The 26,634-nt window shown below is 31.3% G+C and overlaps 1 protein-coding gene and 2 long non-coding RNA genes across 3 annotated transcripts; 2 read left to right on the top strand and 1 right to left on the bottom strand.

Annotated features, from left to right (window-relative positions):
- The first annotated feature begins 17,348 nt into the window (after positions 1-17,348).
- Positions 17,349-18,251, top strand: LOC115877916. Its single transcript, XR_004049441.1, has 2 exons — positions 17,349-17,588; positions 18,062-18,251. It is a non-coding gene; the product is annotated as an uncharacterized LOC115877916 (long non-coding RNA).
- A 363-nt stretch (positions 18,252-18,614) lies between these two features.
- Positions 18,615-19,301, bottom strand: LOC115877915. Its single transcript, XR_004049440.1, has 2 exons — positions 18,861-19,301; positions 18,615-18,789 (listed from the first exon to the last, which is right to left on the bottom strand). It is a non-coding gene; the product is annotated as an uncharacterized LOC115877915 (long non-coding RNA).
- A 2,265-nt stretch (positions 19,302-21,566) lies between these two features.
- On the top strand, positions 21,567-26,232 carry LOC115877917 (partitioning defective 6 homolog beta). The gene is made up of 5 exons (XM_030894264.1): positions 21,567-21,833; positions 22,275-22,500; positions 22,560-22,817; positions 22,871-23,007; positions 25,820-26,232. Exons 1-5 carry the CDS (start codon positions 21,774-21,776, stop codon positions 26,057-26,059), a joined length of 921 nt encoding a protein of 306 aa, XP_030750124.1. The 5' UTR covers positions 21,567-21,773; the 3' UTR covers positions 26,060-26,232.
- The last annotated feature ends 402 nt before the right edge of the window (positions 26,233-26,634 follow it).

Genomic DNA, 26,634 nt, shown 5'->3' on the forward strand with positions numbered 1-26,634 from the left:
TTCGGTTGTATCGCGAAATTACAGCAAACTTTGGAGACAACTAACTAAACAAAAGGTGGCTAAATACTCATATAAAACATCGAGTCGAAAGGGTAAAAACAAAGAGACGACGCGTTTGGTCTAACGTCTTGTGCTCGACTCCTGCCTGGGGGCCTCGCTCTTCTTCGGCTACCGCCGCAATGCGACGATGTATGGAGACGGCGCAGTTGCCACGTATAGCACAAATAATTAGAGACTGCGCAGTTGCCACGTATAGCACAAATAATTATTCACACAGAAAGTTTCAAGCTTTTTGCTTTTACCTTATTAAGTAATTGTTATCAGGTAGTAATAATTGTTAATTTTGAAGTTTAACTTCATATAATGTCATGTTAACGGAACGTCAACGGTTTTTATAGACGTATCTGTTTAAAAAAATCTAAAGTTTCTCGAATAGTTGCATTTAGATATTTTAAATAGTTTTTTTCTCTGTTCGTTGTGTTTTTTTGCTTCCGACGACGGGAAAAGACATACTTTTCGAAAACGAAACGTTAAGCATTTTTTTGTCCGTTTGACAAATTTGTTTATCAGTAAACCCCTGCTGACAATTAGTCTCCGTTGGATTAACGCAGCAGTGTTTACAAAAAATAACTATTTTATTTTGTAGATTTTTCTTCCAGTGGCGACATATCCATAGGACTTTTTTGGATAGATGAATTCGCCACATAGGTATAGACATTTTTTCAAAAAATTTAGTTAAAAACTGGTTAAAAAATCATCAAAATAGAATTTTTTTCCCCATAGAATAAAATATACAGGGTTGTTTACCACATCCGACACGGAGTATTGTAGCTAAACGATTAGATTTTTACAAATTGTAAGTTTTGGGTTAGGTTGCTGGCTCAAAAAAAGCAAAATACTCCAGAATAAATGTGAAAAACACTAATTCGAGGTCTTTAACGCCAACGCACACACACATATTTCCGCTCCTCAGAGCTAGAGCACATTATCCTGCCAAAACGAAAGCAGGGACTCTGGGGATAATCTCGGGAGGGGGATCGACCCGTCACCGCCAAGATACATCCGGCGTTTTATTAGGTTTCGCGGGGCCGGGGATTCCCCGGGGAATGCTTTAAGATAACAGGTTTAGAATGAGCCGGGGGCCAGACAGGCAGACGGAAGGAAGGAGGAAAACACGAGTGGAGTTAGTGTATTAATATGAACGGAGAATTGGGAAAATTGGAAAAAACAATACGGTTAGTTGTAGGTGAACAAGGACAGGGATAACCCTAGGGGGGATACGTACTTTTTTCGCAAGTTTATTAGGTGTTTTTTTGTGTTTTGAACCTTTAATATTTATAAAAAAAACGTTCTAAAAAACACTGACCCGCACGAAAATTGGACACCTTAAATTCTCATGCATTTTAAAGTTCTATATATTTTGATATTTTTTTATCATAAAATCATATAATCATCATATCCAGGGCCGTATCTGGGGGGGTGTTTTAGGGGTTCAAACCCCCCCCCCCACCCCCGAAATTATGGCCGAAAATATTTAAAAAGTAATGATCATTAAGTAAGTAAGTAAGTAAGTAAGAACGAAACAAAAAAGAAGAAGAAGAAGATGGATGAATATCAATGACTAAAGAATACAAGGACATGTAACGCCCATATACGGGCTGCAGCAGAATTTGTGACCTTAGACGCCAACTTTTTAGACATGAATCATCAGCTGGTCATCAGCGACAATTTTAGCGATTTTTAATAGTTGGTTGTGTGTAGTGAACTTTGTATAAACTTTATTACAATGGTAATTTGTTCAGCTTTCAAGTGTAAAAGGCGCAATGATAAGAAAGAGCCAGAAGTTACGTTTTATAGGGAAACAAACAGTACCCTACACCATTTTAGCGTTTTTTTTTATTGAATTCGATAATTATTTTTACATGTACTTGATATGTACTATATGTCGATACTAGTCATGTACCTTTTGTTAACATTTTAATACGTTTTTTTCGTAATTAATTAGTATGATACCACCCGATACACTATAAGCGTAGTGAAAACATATAGGTAATATCAAAAATATAAATATCCCTTCAAGCGGCAATGTTAAGTAAAATATGTGCCACGGCACTGTTTGGAAGAATGGTCACAGTTTGGTCTCGGGTGCTATTTAGGGTTCCCAACCGTCCCGGTTTAGCCGGGATTAATCAGGAATCAGAAAGTTTGTCCCGGCGAAAGTTTTGCCTTGGCCGGGACCTGGAAACTAAAAAAATGTGTACTACACACATAATATATTTTATTTTCTAATATTTAATGTCTTGCTTCAATTAATTAAAAGCTTAAAAATAATTGTCCCGGAATCGCCGATGCTCAAGTTGGGAACCCTAGTACTATTTCTCCTTGTATCTTTAGTCATTGATGAATATCTTAGACAAGGAAAGAGAGGGGACGGCTAACACGCATATTCTCCCGTGATCGGTTAGTGAGGCCAAAATTCGATCGGCGGCCATACTTTGGTGACAAGATTTAGAGGTGACACCGAGAGAATTTTTATGTTTTTTTTGACAACTGTTTTGTTTTAAATTTATAAACTGTATTGTTTAGTATGGTGAGATGTTCAGCGTATGGCTGCAAAGGCCGAAGCTTGAGAAAAAGTAGCTGGAATTACATTTCACAGGTAAAAATCGATACACAACTTTTGTTATGTGGTCATAAAATGTACATTTTTTCATTATAGCAGTAAAAATATGTAAAATGCTTTTAATATGTTTTGTACCACATCCAAACCAAACTATTTTTAATAATTTCAAGTAGTATTTTCAATATCCTTTATTATAATTAATGTTTGAAACTATAAATAATGCTACTCAGCATGGATTTCTCCAGTGGCGTAGGGAATTATAATCAGAGAAATACAATTTTTGCAATAAACTTTTTTTATATATTTTACATGTAAAAAAAGTTTATATTTATCAAATATGTAAAATAATTGTAAACTATAAAAAAAATAAAAATTCTAGTGATAAAAAATCTATATGTGTAGTTGTTATATAAAACTTAAATTTACCTGCCAAGATTTGCTGGGGGTGGACAAACTTGTGGTGGGCTACTTGTTACTACATATATTTTTTTAAATATCCTTTCAAAAAATTTGCTAATTTAGGTGTATAATAATAGTCTCAGTGAGTAATTAATAAAATTTAAAAATAAATAAAATAACACAAAGCTTCTAGAATTGTTTATTTTTTTGTGGAAAATTAGGATATTCTTATGATTGAAGGTAACAAATATTAAAAATTACATTATTTATTGAATCCGTACGCAAGTGTGAAGGGGAATGGCTAGATTCATTATTAAACCATTTATGGTCGAAAAAACGACGTCCAGTTGGCTTGTAAATGACGATCGACGACATTCCCCATATAATTTTACATATAAAATGACAGCGATCTTCATTTTCATAGCTATCGCTGACGCCGTCTTTTTTCGATGTCGTTTTTGTATAGTTTTTATGTCATTTTATATGTAGAATTATATAGGGGAATACCATCGATTCGTAATTTACAATCCAACTGAACGTCGTTTTTTTCGATTACACGGTATAATAATGAATCTAGTCAATTCCTTCACACTTGCTTACGGATTCAATGAATAATGTAATTTTTAATATTCATTTATTAATTGTCATTTCAAGCAAACAAGACGCCGTTTTTTCAATCATACGGTATATATGTATATACACGTTTAAAACATATGTTATTACATTATTTTTTATTTAATTATACATTATACACACGTTAATAAATAAATAATTGTCTTGATAATCAGTTCACTGTGACTGTTAAATAAATTTTGCATTATCGACTTAGATATTCTATTATTATAAAGGTGAGACTATAAAATACAAAATTGTATATGCATTACTCAAAAATGAACGATATATTAGTTTACGTTTTAATAAATATTTTGTACCGTCTAGGTACAAGCTAATTTCTGATGCTACGCCATTGGAGAATTTCGCGTGGTGACAACTTGCCTCACTTTCAGCTGCCGGGTTACCTGTCCCCTCTCTTTCCTTGTCTAAGATGAATATACATTATACACCCTAACCTCACTTTTCCACTTTGAAAGCAAATGTCATTTTCGATTTTCGACTTTCAACATTCAAGTGTTTAAAACAGCAAAAGTTTGACAAGGACAAGATTTTGAATGTTGTTTGTTTTGCTGGTCATTAACGTGATTAACGTTTGTTATTGTTCTGCTATTAGACAAAAAATTCTTGGACTATGACACTTTAGCGGCAGAACTAGACTTGTGGCGGCAAAAATGGCAGCTCGACCGACCTAAAAACGCCATCGAAACGATAATCGGAGTGTAACCAATTTATATTTCCAAATATATACATTTTACTAATGATCCTAGCAACTCTACCAGTGTCAACAGCTACACCAGAAAGGTCTTTTTCAACCCTAATGCTGCAACCGCACATGCGGTATTCGGCGATCTCCGATCGGGGCTTCGCCGATTTCCTATGTGTGTGGATGAGGAAGTCGGAGTTCGGCGACTCGATCGGCGACGAGAACGAGCGCTCGTCTCTATGTTGTTGCTATCAGAGCCCGCATGTGTGGATGGAAAGGCGAAGTCCGATCACGAGCGTTCGGTAGTTGATGAGCGGTCGGAGTTCGCTAAATGCCGCATGTGCGGTTGCGGCATAAGACGATTGAAGGACTTCCTACGTAACTCTACAGGTCAGGAGCGATTGACAGGACTTCCTCTATTAAGCGTACATAGAGAAATAAATATAATAAAAGACCAGTGTATCCTTTAAGATTAATAATTTTTATCTGTTACTTTTTTAAAATTTTATTTTCATTTAAGATTTGAGTGTAGCCCAAAGCGATCAATTTTTTTATTATGCTTTTTTTCTAGCAGCTTTTGTATCCCCCCCCCTTCTCCAAGCCACCCCCCCCCTCCGAAATTTTGGTCTAGATACGTCCCTGATCATATAATATAATAATCATCATATAATATCATTAACTTGCGCATAGTTTTAGAGTTACAGAATGTTAAAACTTTTTAAAATTAAGTTTTTTGTTATTATCCCAGTATTTTTTTTTATTTGAAATTGCTGTAGGTTGGTCTCATAGTAATAATATTTAATAATAAATTAGGTAAAATATATAATTTATTATTTTAATTTTATTAATTATTGTGATTAATAAAATTGCGTTTATCTCATCAAGGAGGTCGAATTCGAGAAAATATCAAGAGATAACTTTTAATTGGCATTAAACGGCCTACACAGCTTGCTTTTTTTGAAAAATATTCCAGTGATAACCCATATACACGTCCCTGATGAATTTATCGACACTTTCTTAGCATTAACTTTTGTAGCGCTTATAGTAACTTTTACCCTCAACATTTCATTCGAATCACTAAAAGTACTTGGAAGAAAATTGTAATAAATCGAAAGATTATTAAGACTTTAACACCCTGTAGCTACGAAACAAAGCAGAATCTACGAAATAAAGCAGGCCTATATTGATATGAAAAATACATCTTATTTTTACGTGAAGAATCTTCCCACGAGGGATGGCACATGGCACATATTTTGTGCAACACCCTGTATTCTACTTAACATTAAATTATTGTTTCATTCTGTCTACAAATAATGATTTTTTGCATATTAGATATATTTCAGGTCTTCGAAATATTTTTTTTCAGAAACGACATAGCTGTGTAATTAAGGAAAAAAAAATAATATAGACTCGATTTTCTTAAAGAATAAACAAATTAAGAAATGCATCCTTTGTTTGGTATATCTAAGCTGATTTCTCTAGTTCTCAAAATAATACGAATTTATTCTCCCGTTTGCGCAAAGTTTAAAAGAGGTCCTAAATTTTAATAAGCTTAGAAAGTTTCTATGAACATTAAAACTAAATTAGATTTTAACGAAAACCTTATTTAAAGTTTCGCAAATAACGATGATTATGATATTAAAGTTTCAGTAGTTTGTATAGTAAACAGACTGAAATATGTTTTTGTCTAATTTTTATTAATCTACAAGGTAATACATAAACCAAAATTTATTGTAAAGATACAAAGTGTCCCATTTTATTGTAATTGCATTATTGATGTTAAAAACAACATTATCATGGTCCTCTTAATATCCATGTTATAGGGTGATATTAAATATATATGTTGCAATGTCAGATACCGTAAGTTTTACTATGCATTTTTACTTGTTTATGTCCTATCTCTCTCTTGGTGAATTTGTCCACCACACAAGTAGCATTTTTAGACACAAAATCAAAACAAAATATCTACTTAGAAACATTGCGAAACAGTTTAGTCACATTTTTGATACATATATTTCGTAACATAAATTGCTTTTTGTTTCGAAACATTTTACCAAAATATAGTTTCGCTACATAAGCTACAACAATGAAGATCTTAGTGTCACAAATTTTTCGAAACTTTTAAGAAACAGATGTGGCTCACATTTACAGATTTCTTACCCGTTTTGTACCTGAAAAGTTTCCATAATTTATTTGATATTCTGTCAAATATGGGAACATAACCTTACTTTATTGTTTGGATTTTGTCCTACAGTTTTTTCATATAAGCATTCTTCATGTTTTTATAGTACTATAATTAAAAAAGCAAAAGAAAGGACATATGGTGAGCACAAATACAGATATTTTTGTTATGTTATTTTATAATTATTTATAATACGCATTACAGAGATGATTTGTTTTAGAAATAAATGTAATAACAGTCACTACTCGTACCCAACAGGAAACGTTCGTCTCTCTTTTTTTCCACAATGGAATACATGTTTTTTTATGTTTCAATTGTGTTATAATAAGTAAATTAAAATACTTTAATTATTTTGACCAGAAATTTTGATTGGCGTTATTGACAGATGACTAGTTCGAAATTTATACACAGATAGCGCTAAATCGGAACATTTTGGAAACTAGGTTTCCATTTATTGTCGATTCATTTTCGACACACGAGTTTCTCTCTTTTTAGACACAAATATGATATAATGTAGATGATTTGTGTCCGACTCCATGTCAATTTTATAAAATCATGAACTCAAATTCCGCCATGTTGGCTAGTGATAGCGCTTTAACTAAAAATATATGTTTTTTATCGGCTGTTGAGGTTAGGTTAGGTAAATTATTAAGTACATTATTAAATTGAACGATGAATTTGCTTTTGCCTTAAATTTTTTGTGCGAGAAAAAATAAAAACAAAGATTTTAAGACAAAAAAATTATCGCGGAGGTCGACATTGTTGATGGTTGTTTTTATTTTAAAATTCACACACAGACCTAGACTATTTTGTTTCTTCACATTTAGAAACAGTGGCTGCTGAAAACGGGAACATTTCGGACACAAATTGCAGAACATGTTTCGAAACATTTCCTCCAAAATTTATGATTCCGCATCGAAACATTTTAGGAAACGGCTAGTGCCATCACATTTTAAACACATGTAATAAAGCCATATAAAATATATAGGTTTCGAAAATGTTTCCTATTTGAGGCATACCGTTTCCATTTTGTGTCCAAAAACCGGATACGATTCTTATAAAAATTATCTAAAATGTGTCCAAAAATGCTACTTGGGCATTTTAAACAACAATAAAATTATTGTAAAAGGATACGGAAAATAGACATAGAATAAGATTAAAGTAAATACAAAATAGCAAAGAAATAGCTTTTTTCAATTCAGAATTCGGATGAATAAAGGTGATTTTTATAAATTTACATCGATGTCTACACGGGCATAAATGTACATTTCGACCTATCTGCCGTTCCGGGCGCCGTCTTACAAGAATCCGCCTCCGATAACCCGGAAAAATCCGGCATAAGAATATTTCATAAATGGAACGCGCTCCGGAAAATCTAGACGAAGCAAAGTTCGGCGAAATCTCTTTTTCGCTATTTATTATGAAAGGCCGATGATCAGCGGCGTAAAATTTCTAGCATTTTGTAAAGAAAATCGCACTGGTCTTTTTTTTTGCTCTTAAAAATATTAATTCTTTTATGGAAAGCAAATAAATAGAAATACGTCTTAGAAGAGATCGGAAATTATCTTAGAATTTTGTCTCACCCTGTAAAAAATGTTGTCAGTCTTGTACAGGGGGAAATTCGAAATTGATAATTGAGATCTCGGAAACCATTAAATAAACCAGGAAGGCCTAAAGGTTGATTCTCACTGTATCTTCCGTTTCCATTCCATATCCATTCCATATCCGTTCCGTATTTTAGATTGTATTAACTATATGCAAAAAAAACATATTCGAAAATGTCAATAGTTGACATATGATGTCATTCTATTCACAGCGTCAATTTTTAACGAATAAAGTAAAAAAATACCGAGGGTGCCATTTAAAAATCAAAAGTTGTAGTCACTCCACACTCCTTGTTTAGATGCTGACTAACAAAGAGAAAAAAATATTTTGTAAAACATTTATTTTGCACTAATCTGGAAAAATATGTAATGAGTACCTTTTCATTTCCATAGATGTGTACTTTTTTTTCGGTACACCATTTTTCATACAGAGTATATACAGGGTGCTACAAATTCGAGATACGAGCATTGGTATCTCGTTAACCGTAATAGATACGAACATGCTTAAATTGGGGCAAAGTCTGGGATGTTCACCAAGATGCCATCAAAAAAGTTTTAAAAATTTCGAGGATTGCTGAGTTTTTTGGAAAAAACTGATTTTTTTGAAAATAAATTTTATTTTTTCCTGTCGTTACTTTTTAGAAAATCAAAAAACTAATTGCATGTTGTCATAGCCACTTTATTAGGGCTATCTGACAGTATTTTTATATTTTCAAATTAGTTGATAATTTTTGAGATACAGAGGCGAACTTAATTTTTTTTAAATACGGACCTGCATTTTTTATTTCAGATTTTAAAAGAACTCGGTCTTCTGAGTACAATGATATGCCACACTTAATATTTTTTTTGTTTTGACATTTAAACACAATTTATTTAAACTAATTTCAAGTCCGGCTCTGTTTTTTTTTAAATATTTAATCTTTTCATCGTTACAATATTGATAAGCTTTGAAACTTAAGAATGACGTGGTGTAAAACATTGAATACGGAAAATCAAATGAAATAAAACAATATAAAATAATTAATATGAATATAATACCGTATGATCGAAAAAAATGGCGTCCAGTTGGCTTGGAAATGATAATCGATGACATTTCCCATATAATATTACATATAAAATGACAGCGATCTTCATTTCTTAGTCATCGCTGACGCCGTTTTTATTCGATCATACGGTATAATATAAACAATCATATCATTTCCCGGAAGATGGATTGGAAATGGTAGAGCAGTATAATGTCCAGCGAGGTTCCTGGCTCTATCGCCAAGGGGCTACATTATTTGACATCATTTGTAAAAAAGTTAAATTAATTCATCTCAACATTTACCATAAAGAGTACAAAATGCGTCCGGAAGTATAAGAAGAAAATTCAGAGAGTTATAAATAAAACTGAGCGAAAAATAAATTTGTGCAACAGGAAGGGTGGTAACCCTTTTCGAAAATGTGGAACATTAGAAACTAGTTTGTAGAAGTTGATTTATTTATAATAACTACGATTAATATTATGCATATTATTAGATCGCACACTGAGATTTCCAATTCGCAATAAAAAAAGTTAAAAATAATATCTTTAAATTTCTGACCTGGATATTATTTATTTGAATCTTCTAATTGGCTGGATTTTCCTTACTCAATGTTAATTAGCGCTGATCATTATTGTTGCGATGAATATATTCAGATTAAATAATTTAAGAAACCAGAGTCGGACTTATTATTTTAAATTAATAATAATTAAATAGTTTTGTTGCTGTTAAGGTATCAAAAAACAAATAAAAAAGTATAAAGTGTGGCATATCATTGTATTCAGGAGACCGAGTTCTTTCAAAACCTGAAATAAAAAATGCAGGTACTTATTTAAAAAACTAAGTTGGCCTCTGTATCTCACAAATTATCAGCTAATTTGAAAATCTAAAAATACTGCCAAATAACCCTAATAAAGTGGCTATGAGAATGTGCAATTAGTTTTTTGATTTTCTAAAAAGTAACGACAGGAAAAAATAAAATTGATTTTCCCAAGGCGCAACTTTGCCCAAGGCGCAATTTTGCCCTAATTTAACCATCTTCGTATCTATTATGGTTTCCGAGATACCAATGCTCGTACCTCGAATTTGTAGCACCCTGTATATTACATAGAGTATGTATATTCATACTTCTGTTTCGATCTTGCTGGAAGCAATCTAGAAATGGCTCTGAATGCATCTTCAATGTCAGAGGGAATACTTTCCGAATCAATATTATTTACTGTCATATTGCCATTGCCATGCATGGTGTTATTTGAACAAACGTATTAAGGTAATTGATTTTTAGGATAGATATATTATGTTAAGTACAATAATTTTTAAAATTCATTGTGTGTTTTTATTGTTAGACGTAGATAAAATATTGTACAATACACGCGAGTTAACTCCATTATGATACTTGTTTGGTTACACAATTCGTGCTACGCACTCGTTCAACTTTCACACGCATATCTTAATGATGCTGTTAACTCACTTGTATCGTAAATATCTACAACTAAATAAAATCATCTCTTTAATTTGTCGAAATGCAATTTCTTTTCTTTGTTGTTTCGGTGGATAATTTGTTTTAATTTTCAATAACTGCGCTCGGGTCGGTCTACGGAAGAAAAAGAAGGAGAAAAAACAGGGGAGAAGGGACACAAGAAGTCGGTAAGAAAAGAGGGAAAAGCTGGCAATTCTCCCGACAATTACCGGCAAAGTGTCAAGAGTTCTAATTAGTTTTCCGTGCAACGTTCCGGCAGTATCCAGTCACGTTTCCTTCCGAGCAGTTCTTTTTTCATCCTTTTTCGGAGTAATTTCTGACCAACTAGAAGAAAAAAAAATGGTTCTAAACATTAGAAGGTATTAAATTTAGTAAATTAACATGAATAGAGTGGAAAACCGAGCAAATAGAATCTCGAGAATATCGGAGATTTAAATTGTTTTTTTCATAGCAACTGTTAAAATTGCCTTATATCTATCAAAAATAGCAGATAAAATAGTACTTTAACCGCAAGGGTAGATTAAATGATACTTTAACCAGCGAGGATAGGTTAAAAACTTTATTTCTTCTCGCACGTTTTTTAATTGCTTCCATTTTTGAAAATTTTGTATTCCTTTTCATAAGTTTTTCGGGATTTAAATAGAAGTAGTTTAGATATGGCGGTTGTCGCCTCAGCCTGAATATCTGTTGGTAATTTACTTATTTTGTTTTGAGCCATTTCTGGCTCCAATTCAATCAGCAATCGACACGAAAGAGAATTAAAAAATATTGACTCAAAACTGACAACTAAAGAGACAGCTTTATTTATTTGTCAAATTACATAGAAACCAACGCCAACCCAGCACAATTTTTTTTCTACTCGTAATAAATTCCTTGAAATAATAATTTCTGAATATTTTATAAAATGTAACTCGCTATGGAAAAAATATTGTTTTATACACGACGATAAAATACCATTATCGTCTCCCGAAAAAAGAATTCGAACTAGGCGTCGTATTGTGTGTGACAATTTCAAATGTTAATAAAATTGACAAAAAAATGTTAACGCGTAAAGGAGAGCGTAATTTAGGGCGTTGTTGGGTGCAATAAGATTCAATAACTCAATTTTCCCAAAACAACATTTAATAGCTTCATAGTTTCTCACACCGATTTGATCAAAAGCAAAAATGGATTCAAGCAGTTCGACGAAACAAGTGAGTAAACAAAGTGCTTGTTAATTAATCAAAAAATTAATTAGACATTGCTATGAGAGGATACAATATAATTTGCAGTATTATTAATGGTATACTTTTTTTAATCGACTAGTAATTGAATGTTTTATGAACATCTAAAATTATAATTACTTATGTACTTTTAAAAAATTTCCTTATAGCCGAAATAGTCTCAATTCTATCGATCATATACCTTGTTTTCTTTGTATCATGCTTATCATGTTTGTTGTGGTCCTCTTCAGAAGGGCCAACTTGTTGAGGGTCTTTTCGGGTGTGGAATTAATGTACACTGTTGTTTTTTAATATAACTTAACTTTAATTATGATAAACTAATTACAATAGTTACTCTGAGGGAAACTGTGAAAAATAATAACGTGTTGAAGAGTAAAAAGAGAGTTGAAGAGCAAAAGTAAAAGAGTGTTGAGCAAAAGAAGTATGTGACTGAAACAGGGTTTTAGCAAAAGAGATATGAGGGCCTGTCTTGCAGTTCCTTAAATAATATCTAAGCTACAGAAATGCCAGAGGCGTACAGTACAATTTTTCTATCCTTAATCTAATATTCAGAGCAGTGGACGACACTGCCCTAAACTTACATTGTTCAGATAGACAGACGTCTGCGAAAGCTATATAAATTTATGATCAAAATTCCCAACAGTAATAGTTAAAGTTATCAATTAGAATTATATTGTAGGATCGTTTATGACCTCAAAGGTATTAAGGTTTTTATTAGAGATGGGACATTCCTAAACTAATATTACAAATTTGATTAAAATGAGGACGGGATTATAACACCTCCCCCCTAAGAAAAATTTTTTTTTATAACAAAAAAAATTAAGAGAAAAAAAAATCGTCAAATTAAACAATAAACAATACACACAATAACTACACTATTCTAAGAGTAAAAGTTTGAGAAAAAAAATAAAAAAAAGTAAAAATACACTGATCATTTTAGTCTTTAATTAGTCCATATGAACCGATGGTGTTCTAGTCGAGCGTCGACCATTTAAGTTTAAAAATTCCACGGCTGAACGATTACTTGGGAGTCCACTTCTTCCAGCTTCTTCTTCCAATATTTGTTCGAATTGGGCCTGAGTTATTGGATTTGGAGTATTAATATTTGTATTAAATAGTTTAATACAGCAACCTTCAGAGAGGGTCCTGGGCTCCTTGGTACAGCATAGTAATCTTCTTAGCAGGTTGAACAGTTCACATCATTTTAGAATATTATACAATAAGATGATCGTTACAATTGAACCAATTGCTGATAGTCCAACAGTATACCAGTGTGAATGTTGCACAATAAATGGTTTCTTCAATTGTATGTCTAAAAGATCGTCCAACTGGTTAAGCTTGTGATTAGCGAAGTTCAGTTCATCCAATTTTAAATTTGTTATCTTCACTGGCTCAAGATCTAATGGGGTTATGTTAAGTTCTTGAATTCTTATAACTTGAGGATGCTTGCATATGAATTCGTCTTCGGTGGTCTTCGTACAACTTGATAGATCAAACATCGCTACGTAATATATCTTTTGATTTAAGTTTTAATTTATTTATATTTTCTTTCGCTTGGGTTTGTGTTAAATTAAGTTTTTGTTTGAGACTAGTTACATAATCATCGTATGAATAATTAAATTCTGGTTCTTGAGTTAAGGTAGTTGGAAGGTAAGCCTTATTACCGAATAATAATTCATACGGTGAAAAATTTGTGGAAGTATGAATATGTGTATTATACGCAAACATTGCAAATGGTATAAGTTCATCCCAATTATTTTGTTTATTATTTATATAATGTTTAAGATATTCCTTGAGCGTAAGATGCGATCGCTCAAGAGCACCGTTTGTTTGAGGGTGATATGGGCTACTGGTTAAATGCCCTATTTTAAATAATTTAAAAAGTTCTTTAATTAATTTGGACATGAAATCACTTCCCTGGTCAGAAAGGATTTTTAGTTGGTATTCCGAACAGTACAATGAATTTAGTGAGTTCATTCATAGTATGCGCTTCGTGATTTTGAACTGGAACAGCGTACGAGTATTTAGTTAGGTCGTCTTGCATTGTAAGAATAAATCTGTTTCCATTCTCGGTAATGGTAATGAACCAACTATATCAATCGCTAATTTTTCGAAAGCCTTTTGGCTGGTGGATGTAGTTTCCATAGGGACCTTATTTGGTTTATAATTAATTTTATTTATTTGGCACAAAGAACAGCGTTTAATATATTTTTTGATATCTTTCTTCATATTGTTCCATTTATAATTTTCCTTAATCTTTTTATAAGTTCTAGTATAACCAGAGTGTCCGGCTAATTTAGAATCGTGATTTTCTTTTAATATTTGTTCAATCTCTTCCTTAGTCTCAGGTTTATACTTTTCTCTATTAATGACATGTACGTTAATATTGGTATCTCTAAATAAATAATGAATATTTCGTAGTACATAGATTTTTTTAAATGTGTACAATAAAGTGAAATGTCAGGTAAATTTATTGTTTTCATATCATCTTTTATTAACTGAGTTCTTAAATTACGCAGAGAATAAAATACATCCTTATAGCTTAATTTATCAAAATGAAAATGTTTTGTATTCATTAAATAGCATAATTTATTATGATTTTTTAATTTGTAAATTGAATGTAAGTTAGGAGATATTATCTGATTAATATTGTAGTCGAAATTATCTTTAATATGTTGTGAAAATGGATTATCTTCGTCCAAATCTGAAGAAAAATAAAGAGCAGCAGGTAAATTATCGAATAAATTTGAGTTTTTAATATCAAGTTTCGGGGTAATTTCTGAGGTTTGATAATGATATTTAATAAAATTTTGATAATCGTCGTCTTTAGATATTATATTAATGTTGATATTTCGTGATAGAGCATCTACATTAGAGTTTATTCTGCCTTGTTTATAGACAATCTGAAAGTTTTGTTGTCCAGATACATTTTGTTTTTTCGAATATCTATAAGTTTGAACGGATATTGGTTTTTGATTACTTAAATTAATTTCGTGTTTCATAGTTTGAGTACAAGTTAATTTATTGCCAGGTAGGTGAAAAATATCATTATATTCCGTACATAAATTTAAAATATGTTCTTTTTCTTCAATAATTAAATGTTCTACTCTAAGGTTTTGATTTAATAATTTATTTCTGCTAAATAAATCTGATGAATTAGTAAAGATGTTAAGTGTTTTAGCGTTATTAATATTCATTTTTAGATGTAAGGGAAAAGGTAGCGAGTCAAGAAAAAATAAATGCTTTTTTAAATCAATTTGCGCGTTTTGTGATTTAATAAAGTCGTATCCGATCAGACCGTCATAAGGAACGTTTGTTTTCTGATTTAGAATATGGAACTTTATTTTCAATGTATGATTTCTAATATTAAATGGAATTATAGTACTACCCGCCGTTAATACAGGAGAATCTGTACTTAAACCGTGTAAGGTTAATTTCTCGCTAGGAAAAAATTTAGTAATTTCAGGATTTAACTTATCTAATTTGATTAAAGATACACTAGCACCTGTATCTAGTAAAAATCTTAATGTTTTATCTTTATTATTAGAAAAATCAGACCTAAGTTCTAAAAATATAGACTTATTATCGTCACTAAGAATTTTTGAATTTGATTGAGTATCTGTGAATGAACGAATATTTGATGCTTCATTAGGTATTTGATTAGGTATATTCTGATTCGATACCCTTTGAAAATTTTTATTTTCTATTTCATTAGAATTTGTGTTTTGATTCGATACTCTGTGAGAATTTTTATATTGTAATTTTCTACATTCGTCTATTGTATGTCCGTACTTTTTACAATATTTGCATTGTTTAATATTATTATGTTGACTATTTGAAGAAGGTTGATTAAATGTATGATTAAAATTATGATTATTGGAATTATTAGAATTGTGTTTGTTAAAATAAACTCGGTAATTTTCATTAGATTGCGGATGATTTTTTGCGACAATTATTTGTGGATGCGAATTGTTACGACATATCTTACAGTATTGGTTGCTTTTATTAGTTTTTAACATATTTAATATTCTTTCTTCACAGAGAGCCGCATTATGAGCCTCCTTAATGCAATTAAATCCTTTATATCTTAACATTTGTGAAATTTCCGGCTTAGAATGGTAAATGAATCTGTTTAAGGTTAAATCGTGTATAGTTTGAGTTTTACCCGGTAATTCGGCATCGTTTCGACAACTCTGCTGAGCAGAAGAAATTGTACGATGGTTTAAAACTTCTAAACGTTGAAAGAAATCATCTACGGATTCATTAAAATTTTGTCTACAGTTATTTAGCTCTTCTATTAATTGGACATAATGTTTTCTCTCTTTATATAAATCTTTTAACTTTTGTCGTAGGTTTTCCCACGATTCGAAATTTTGTGATGTTAGTTGCTCTTTTGCTGTACCTGATATTCTTGATAATATAAAATATAATAGAGGCAATTTTTGATTTTCACTTGCTAACTCATTAGCACTATTACAATTTGCTAAAAATTGACCTAATTCGTTTCTATTACCGCTAAATCCGAAAGGAATCAACCTACATATGAAATCTAACGATAGTGAATCGATATTTGAATTGGTATTCATGATAAACTTTGTTAATAAATTTAGTTAAAAAATGATTAATAAAATTTAGTAAAGTACTTTTTAACGGAGTTAAAAAAAATACTAGTAAGTTATATAAAACGTTTGATACAAAATCTAAACAAGATATACAAATTCCACTTACCAACGGTATTCTCCTGGACCAGTTTCCTGTTTTTCCTCCTTGAGAATCCTTTTGTCCCGTACTATCCAGTCTTGTCCGCAGCGCCAATTTTTGTTGTGGTCCTCTTCAGAAGGGCCAACTTGTTGAGGGTCTTTTCGGGTGTGGAATTAATGTACACTGTTGTTTTTTAATATAACTTAACTTTAATTATGATAAACTGATTACAATAGTTACCCTGAGGGAAACTGTGAAAAATAATAACGTGTTGAAGAGTAAAAAGAGAGTTGAAGAGCGAAAGTAAAAGAGTGTTGAGCAAAAGAAGGTTTCAGCAAAAAGAGATGTGAGGGCCTGTCTTGCAGTTCCTTAAATAATATCTAAGCTACAGAAATGCCAGAGGCGTACAGTACAATTTATATATCCTTAATCTAATATTCAGAGCAGTGGACGACACTGCCCTAAACTTACATTGTTCAGATAGACAGACGTCTGCGAAAGCTATATAAATTTATGATCAAAATTCCCAACAGTAATAGTTAAAGTTATCAATTAGAATTATATTGTAGGGTCGTTTATGACCTCAAAGGTATGAAGGTTTTTATTAGAGATGGGACATTCCTAAACTAATATTACAAATTTGATTAAAATGAGGACGGGATTATAACAATATACTTGAAATATTTCAAGTTATACCCTTTGCCCTTTGGAAGTAAACAAATATTGAAGAAAGTGTTGTGCCTTCACAGAATTTAAATTGGCATTAGGAATAGATTTCTTTGATTTAGTAATGATATTGCTCATAGAAATTGATAATATACTATTTTATATTCACTCGTTCAAGTGCTGATCTATTTTTAAATTGAATATTTATGTAAGTATTATGTATAACACGATATAAATAATTTAAGGACATAAGAAATTAAAATTTTAATTATAATTTCAATAAATATTATTCTTAATAACAAGAATTGAGATTTGGGGATAAGTTTGAAAAGCCATGTCAGAAGAGTAGGATTAAAGACAAAGTATTAAGGTAACATATATTTGCATAAAGTTTTAATAACACTGACAATTTTATTTGTTTATGTTTATTAATTAAAATTTAGTTGCAATTTATTTCATATTCTAATATTTTTGAGAAAATTTTACTTAGATACATACCTGAATAGTATGCTGCTTTTTTTATTTTAAAGTGTGCCATAGCTTGCTGTTATTTTTATACTAGTAATATTGTATACTGTAGGTATCGTATTCATATATAGTTATATATATATATATCAGTAGTATAGATACTTACTTTCTTTCTATGCGTACTTATATCCTTTATAGTCTTTCTAAGTGCATATAATACTACTTTTTTAAGAGAAGGCAGTTTTTAATAATCTATTGTTAATTCCCCTAATTCTGTGTCCCCTGGTTCTGCTATACAACAATTATATATTTTTTTATCATTACTGATTTTAAAAGTTTCTTTTCAAAGAATTTGACCATATATTTTTTTTTCAGAGTAATTGGGCTGTTCCTGAACAATATTGAATATAAATATTCAAAAATATGATAAACTGCATATCCTACTAAGTAGATCAATACCAAAATTCCATTAGAGAAATAAGTTAAAATTATGTTTTACTTGTATAATTTTCTTGCTATTTGTCCACCATTATTTGTGACTTAGAAATTAAATAGTCAAAAAGAATTTAGTACCAGTTTTTATTTCCCAAAAAAAATAATTGTTAAATAATTACATATTGCTTAAGATACAGTATATTATATTGTGTTTATAGTTGATAATTCTAGTTCTTAGTTGTTTATAGTTGATAATTAACAATATTTCTGATGTTAGATATTATATTAGATAAAAAATTTAATTACCAACAGCTACTTACCTATGTAGCTGCAGATTATTATATTGTGTAGTAGGTACTGTATAATTCTTTAGTTCAAGAAACAAATATCAGTACAAGTATATAACCAAAAAAATGTTGATGGAAATTCTTTGTATAACATACGTACCCCTATGGTATTCAACTTTTCATTGTTCTTTTAATTAGATACACAATAAGCACATTAATTCGTTTATTAAACAACCAAAACTCTAACTACTTAAATTCACAATATAAATATCACAATAATAGCTTTGATCAATTCCTATTATTAATACCTGACAACTTCATACTTTATAACTACCAATGGCTATCCTACTAACACACTAGCCAACTAATAATAAATCTGTTCTAAAAAAATACATCATAAAGACATCGTTATTGCAATAATATAGAAATATATTCCATGTATCATTAACTACCTATAAATACAATACCCACATCTTCTTTTACGCGAATAGTGCATTAGGAGGCAGAAATATTGCCTGCATTGTATATCGTACAAATTGGCTAGAATTTATTAATATCCATTGCAAACATTTCTCTTTCAAAGGGTCTAAATGTTTTGTCTTTTTACTGTGTCCCTGTAATATGTTATCAATTAACAACAGTTATCAAATATGACCTGGACAATAATAATTGTTTTAACTTTTTTTCAAACTAAACTCTAAACAAACTATATAAATAAAATTTATCTCATAACCTAACTTGCTGCTAGAATTTCTTTCTTGTTATTCTATGTTCCTGTATTGTTATTCTTCACATTATCAATTTCTATGAGCAATATCATTACTAAATCAAGGAAATCTATTCCTAATGCCAATTTAAATTCTGTGAAGGCACAACACTTTCTTCAATATTTGTTTACTTCAAAAAATGTCAAAGCATATAACTTGAAATAATATATCAAGTATATATTTAAATTTTTGATATGCACTCACATTTAGAAACATCTGAAATAAGAAATTTTGTAATTCTACACGTCTAAAAAGATATAATAACATTTTTTCTCACTATAGAGCGAAATTTCTTTGCGGCTTCAGATACAAAACTTGTGGATTTCCATACATCGAAATACAAAATAAGATATTATTTATTAGTAGACAAATACCAAAAATATAGAAGGCCAAACCAAACTCTAGGAAATAACTTTTTAAAATACATTATTTTTCAAAAACGTTTGGATCTATAAATTACAATAATAATCTCATCACATCTGTAAGTGAAATGAGTCAAGAACATGAGAATATACTAAAGGTATGAGAAACCGCAAGTTCCTTTAATAAAACGGTTCCATTTTCGTAACGGCACCTCTCGACATAGCTGACATTATAGGTTAGCCAAAGGGGTGCCGGGGCCGGGGGAATTGTAAAATACACTTTTTATTTTAATTATTTTTATTCGTTATTTGTAATTTATTTTTAAAACATATAATGTGAAACAACACATAATATGTCTTAAAAATAAAATTACAAAACGGAAACAAAAAGGAATTAAATAATCTGAAAATCTACAAAGTTAATTGATAAAAAGTTAGGCTATGCAAATTTGATAAGTATATTAAGTATAACCTCTTTGTATAACATTGTTAAACAAACATTAACAAATCATAACATATCAGATCATAGAAAAAAAGTACTATTACATAAAACAGATGACACAATAAACTTCAAAATTAATTTTAACATAATATCAAAAACCGAAAATCAAACTGCAAACCCACAACCACACTTATCACAACAGAAATTAACACACACTTCAGCGGCAAATGTCCAAGAAAGACTGGATCATTCTGATTGGTCCTGGTCCGGTCGTAGCTCACGTCGTTATTGTCGGTAAGCAAAATCTCCTGTCCAAAAAATTTTGACGATCAATAGCCATCATCCGTCATAATTGGGAAACTTTGCTGGAACCATTTTTTAATATTTCACTTACATGGCCCCCTGGTCAAGAAACATAGGTTACCGTCAATTTATATGTTTTCAATTTCAAATACTCGACGATCATTGGTCGTGACGAAATCGTCTTCCTCGACAAAATACGGCATATTTTCCTACATAGCCCGCTATAGGGAGTTGAATATCCTTCTTCTATATATCCTTGTTCCAGCTATTTATGAATGAGATGCTCAGTCTATATTTTATTTTAAGTCTATGGTATACCCACAGCAGCGCAAAGAGGAAGATTTCCAAAGTTAACTCCAGGATGGGAAGGTCCTTATACAGTCATCAAGAGGATAAATGATGTTGTGTACCGGATTCAACGCAGCCCTAGAAGTAAGATAAAAGTAGTTCATCTGGATCGATTGAAGAGATACCAGACAGGAAACCTTGATCGGGACGATCAAATTTGAGAAGGGGGCAATGTCAAGGTGTATTACTGGTTGCATAACTGCATACTGCTAAATAATCGCAACGTGCATTGAGGAACCTGGCGCATTCGCCAGAAAGTAAAGAAAATTATAGAATTCTTTAGAAAAATCTAGAAACAACCGCCAGGGGGTATATAAGGCCCGCGCTTTCACAGTTGGACAAGTTTGAAGTTTGAAGTCTGAAGTCTGAAGTCTGAAGATAGTCTGAAGTTTGATAATACCGCGAAATACCGTTAGAGTAATAGTAGTTGCATAAGTTGTGTTGTAAATAGTATAAGTTGTGTGTACAGAGTGAAACAAATAAATTCGTTAAGTATTTTATCGTGAGTTTAAATAGTGGACCCACGGAATCCGTAACAATATGTAAAATTCTTAGATAATATATGAATTATGGAGAGCTCAAAAAGGCTTTTAGCCTCCCTACATCCCGTCCCTACGAGCTTCAATAACATAGAGAAAGTAATCTTTCTCTATGCTCCGTAAGGGTCTTTGTTTTAAAACAGTTTTGTACCAATAGCCATTAATGGTACTTCATGAGCTGATGAATAATTATAAATTCTTTAATAAAAGTTTGACTGCAATTATAAACTTAGAATTTTTGAATACGCACATAGTAAACAACTAATTTTTTCAATTCTATTTGCGCTCTGCAGAATGTGATTCGCGGTCTATTTTGAAAATATATAATTTAGGGAATTTTTTTTTATATTAACTGGAATTAACTGTCAATACTGTCAATGGAAGAAATGTTGACAGTTTGACAGCCACTGATTCTGGTTCTACGGATAGTCATCAAATCGGTGATTAGTCAAAAGAATGAAGTCCAAAACATAAATAATTTTGGAATTTACAATTTTCTAGTTTAAGTTTCCCATTAGTTTTCGTTATTTGCAAAAAAATATCGCGCACGCTATATAAATCCGTGTCCGAGATTGTGCATAAACGAGTGCCCAATGCTACAGAAATGTCGAAGAACAAAATAATTTCCAGAGCCTTTGACAATAAAATAGAAGTGAAAAGCAAGGTAACGCCTTTTAAGTATAATTTAGTGTACTTTAAACTCGTTTAGGAATTTAAATGGGGCTCTGATAACCCTCTAAATTCAATGGAGAAATCTCTTTGGAGTTCAATAGCCTGGTTATTTTATAAAACTATGCCACTATCCACCTGTTATGGAAATTCAAATATAATAAAGAGAGCGGAAATTATTGGTTTAATTAGTATTAAAAATCCTTTTAAAGAAAAAGGTAGTTTTAATTAGGAACGATTGTTGTTTCATATTTTTTTATAATTATTTTTACTAGGTGTAATGTTCATGTGTTATAAATCTTTTCAAACCAGGCTTCATGGAAAATATTTTCATTGATTCATTGTTTTATCAGTGGTTATGTGTTAAAAACAATACATTTTCTCTTTAGTCACAGTTTTAGTGCAACATTGATTACAGCACTCCATTTTTTTGTAGTTTGAAGCAGAGTTCCGTAGATTCTCATTAGAGAGGAATTCCCAAGCAAAATTCGACGATTTTCAGTCGATTCTCGAGAGACTGCACAAGCTTAAAGATATAGCCTTTTTAGTGTCTTACATAGACTCTAGCGACCAAGACATACTACCCATTAATAACGATGATAACCTAAGAAGAGCCCTGATGAATGCCAAACCCTTGTTGAGGGTGATCATACAAAGAAAAGGTTAGGTTTCTCATTTCAATTTTCTATATTTCTATTGATGTATTGTGGTGGCTTTGCAGGAGATAGTTTAGAAGAAATAAATGGTTATGGTACTATAAAACCTAGGAATTTGATTTCCACAATCTTGGGAGGTACCCCAGCAAGAACCAAAACGCTTCCCATATCAAACCCACATGATTTCAGGCAGGTTTCTGCAATTATTGATGTGGATATAGTACCAGAAACATGCAGGAGGGTTAGATTGCTTAAACACGGGTCTGATAAACCTTTGGGGTTTTACATAAGGGATGGAACCAGTGTAAGAGTTACACAGAATGGTAAAACTATTTTTTTGCCAACTTAAAGAAAGTTATATAATTTTTTCTTTTAGGGTTAGAGAAAATTCCAGGAGTATTTATATCAAGGCTCGTTCCGGGTGGTCTAGCTGAGTCCACAGGTCTTCTAGCTGTAAACGATGAGGTTTTGGAAGTTAATGGTATTGAGGTGGCTGCAAAAACGCTGGATCAGGTATAGATAGATACATAGATATTAATTTATTCTTTCTGATTAAACAAAAATTACAAAAGCCCAAAAAAAAATTGTATTTTATATTAAGTCTTAAAACTTAAGACTTAATTAAAATATAAATAAAATGATTTGAAAATTATTGTATAGTTCAAAATAAATAAATAGTCTTTCTAACTGCACTGTTTGAGTTGCAGCAGCTAACTCAAGAGTCTACACTACATTTACTACAAACTTTTATCCTTGTTTATATATTCTTAAAGTTGATCAACTGACTAGACAAAATGTGCTGCCAACTGGAGGACAAATCGTGAACCTTTCGGGGCGGACTCAAAAATATCGATTATTTTCGTTATTTTCCTCAGAGTAATGTAATAAAACAGCCCGGGTTTCTGCGAACTTTAATAGTGATCAGCTGATTAAGAAATTTAAACGAAACTTTTATTTTATTGTAAATTGTGGATTATTTTTGCCTGTTATTTTAAGAATTCTAAACCGTATTAACAAAGAGATTATTATTTCGATATGTTGGTACATTATTTATAATTTATGATAATGCTAATTGGTTGTTAATTAATATTAAAAAAAAGTTACATACCTATTTTAATTTGATTTAATGCAGGTTTATAAAAGAATCATTTCATTCTTAGATTATTTTATTCTAAATTGAGTTCTTTACGAATTTTACGATATTTTTTTTTAAAACATAAAACTTTTTTACATTTTTGATGCCAACTAACTGGCATGGTATTATTGGTATGGAAATTAGCCAAGGAAGAAAAGAATTGGCTATAACTTGTAATTTTTCGAAAAAAACATATTATACCTATATCGCTGAAAAGCTTAAAAAATGGCGCTTTTTATGAAGTCATGGCCAACTATGGTTGCCATTTAAAAAAAAACATAATGTTTGTGTCATATGTCAAAAATGACAGGCTTTAGGAAAAAAAACAGAAAACAAACTCATTAGGTATGTGATTATCTACAACTTTTATCTGAAAACTTTTTGTCTAAAATACCGTATGATCGAATAAAAATGGCGTCAGCGATGGCTATGAAATGACGATCGATGATATTTCCCATATAATTTTACATATAAAATGACAGCGATCTTCATTTCGTAGCCATCGTTGACGCCGTTTTTATTCGATCGTACGGTAGATTATAATGGAGATTATATGTATATTAGAGACAAGTTTTAAAATAGCCAAAATTTGTTTTTTTTTAAATATCTAGTAAGCCTTGAACTTCTCCGAAAAATCCGAAAGGCGCATATTTATGACCCCACAAAACTGCAATTGTTCTTTCCTCATTTAACCGACTCTCTATCTCCAGTAGTTTCCGAGATACCCATAGAGAACATCGATCGTAGAAAACTCACCCTGTATAGTATTTAGGAACTAATAGAAACTAACTGTTATTATTATTTGACTAGATTAATTTGATTAATAAGACTCGATTAATTTAATTTAAAATAAATTTGATCAGATTTTTTTTTCGTATATTCTACTACCAGAAAACCAAAATTATATGACAACGCACTTTTCAACGAAGTTGAAGGAAGATATAGTGTATCTATCACAATACTTAATAGAATTATTACAATTAGAAGAAAAATAAAAAGAAAAAATACCCAAATACCTCATCTACAAAATAAACTAATATAATCTCTTATAAAAACACTACACAATTACTTCTTGTATTCTACACTGAAAAAATTATTATCAAACTTACTAATTAATCAAACAAAAAGAAAAAATAACCAAATTATCCCTTCACCTAATACTTAACTACAAAATAATAAACTATAAAAACACTACTAAACTATTTCTGGTATTCTACACTAAACATTATAATTAAACTTAATAAAATTAATCTAATTTTACATTACAACCACTACAACTACAAAGAAATAAGAACATTTTATAAAATTAGAAGAAACAGAACTTCGATACGTGCGACCAGTATAATAGATCAAGCGGACAAAGTATATAAAATACTTTAAAAACGTGCATTCAGAAAGAAAAATCTTGAAAATTATTTATCTAAACAAACATTTTTTTTTCTTATCAGTGAAAAGCATCGGCCTCGTCGGCCTTGCGGAATTTGTCGGGTATTTACAATGGTCGAATTGTATAATTACCAGCTTTTATAGCATATCTAATAGACAAAAAGTATCTGGTCGATTAGTAACCAATTGGCACAGTCCGAATATTATCGATTTTTATTTTCTCTGTTTTTATTGGTCGCTTTAAAATTCAGAGTAACAAAAAATATTTTTCTGTAGTAAAAGGTCGCGTTCATCAGGACGTAGCGCTACTGCAGCGATCACTAATTTTCTGCTGAACGCGCCGATTAGTTGTGAGCGCTCTGGGATCAGTCGCCATTTTTTCTATCAGATAAAATACGCTACGCTACCGATGCATGATGGATTAAACGTCACACACGCCAAATGTTACAAAATGTTTTGGAAAACGAAAACAAACCATTTTGTTTATTGTTCTCGGTTGACTAATCCCCTCGATTTGTGCCAAAAATGGGTGAAAACAATTTAATATGCATTACTTATGATTTTGATCTAACAAGCGCGTTCAGCAGGACAACCAATCGATGGCATATCGCTCACTGATCAACTTGTCCTGATGAACGCAACCAAAGACTGTGAAATACGCCCCGCCATCTGGTGATTTACATCCATAAACGTCTTAGGTTGAGCTACTTTAAAAATTCATATACAAGGCTTTTATTTATTTTTAAAAAGCCTTAATATTTTAATTTTTAAGTACTTTTACAAAAAGATTTTTTTTTGTTAAAGGTTACTGACATGATGATAGCGAACAGTTCCAACCTAATAATTACTGTAAAACCGGCCAATCAGAGAACAGTAGGTCCAGTAAGAAGAGGTAGCTTCAGCAGGAACTCGCATATGTCTAGCGGATCACAACAGTCTCAAACTACAGCAGGTTCAGACCCTGAAGACAAATATGATCAAGATGAAATAGTGGATTTGACAGCTAATATCGAGACTAAAGATGATGGTATTTTACATCTCTAATAGTTGGAGGTATCTAGTGTTAACTCCAATAATGTTAGGTATATTTTGATTTCTTGTATGTTTCTTCTTTTTCTACCTTTTTTTTTCTCACGTTATTGAAAAAAAGTTTTTTACTCCTAAAAGTCTTGTTTTTGTCTTCCAATTTTGTTTTATAACAAATAACCAAAAAAAAACAGGAACATACAAGGAACTGTTAGGTATATGTAACAACAAAAAGGAAAGAAATCACCATGGTGTCTTTATTATTTTGTTTTAAATCAGTTGTAATTTGAGCCAGTATTTTTTAAAGACACTCTGTATTTCCTGTTAATACTCTAAGTGCGTGTTCATATTGACACCGCTTGAGCGTCGAAAGCTGCGCGATATAATAATTCAAGCTGTGGGTTTCAAATGAGAGGGTTCACATTGACTGCGCTGCACGGTGCATCGCAACTGCCGCTCGGGCTTGAAATTGGAGCGACGTCGTTGCTACCGTCCGAACTTTTTATTCTTTTTTAATGGTTGTAGAAGTGTCAAAGAAGAAATAGCGTACAATCTTCTTACAGTGCCATACTCTATATAGAGCGTCGGCTACC

This window comes from Sitophilus oryzae, unplaced genomic scaffold, assembly GCF_002938485.1.
Source record: "Sitophilus oryzae breed Bouriz unplaced genomic scaffold, Soryzae_2.0 scaffold_1499_pilon_pilon, whole genome shotgun sequence".
NCBI lineage: Eukaryota > Metazoa > Arthropoda > Insecta > Coleoptera > Curculionidae > Sitophilus > Sitophilus oryzae.

What these genes read in the sequence shown, in the direction of transcription:
- LOC115877917 (XM_030894264.1), top strand. Translation starts at nt 21,774, where the DNA reads ATGTCGAAGAACAAAATAATTTCCAGAGCCTTTGACAATAAAATAGAA. An exon ending in AAATAGAAGTGAAAAGCAAG is followed by an intron (nt 21,834 to 22,274) that starts GTAACGCCTTTT and finishes ATTTTTTTGTAG; the next exon opens with TTTGAAGCAGAGTTCCGTAG. An exon ending in TGTAAGAGTTACACAGAATG is followed by an intron (nt 22,818 to 22,870) that starts GTAAAACTATTT and finishes TTTTTCTTTTAG; the next exon opens with GGTTAGAGAAAATTCCAGGA.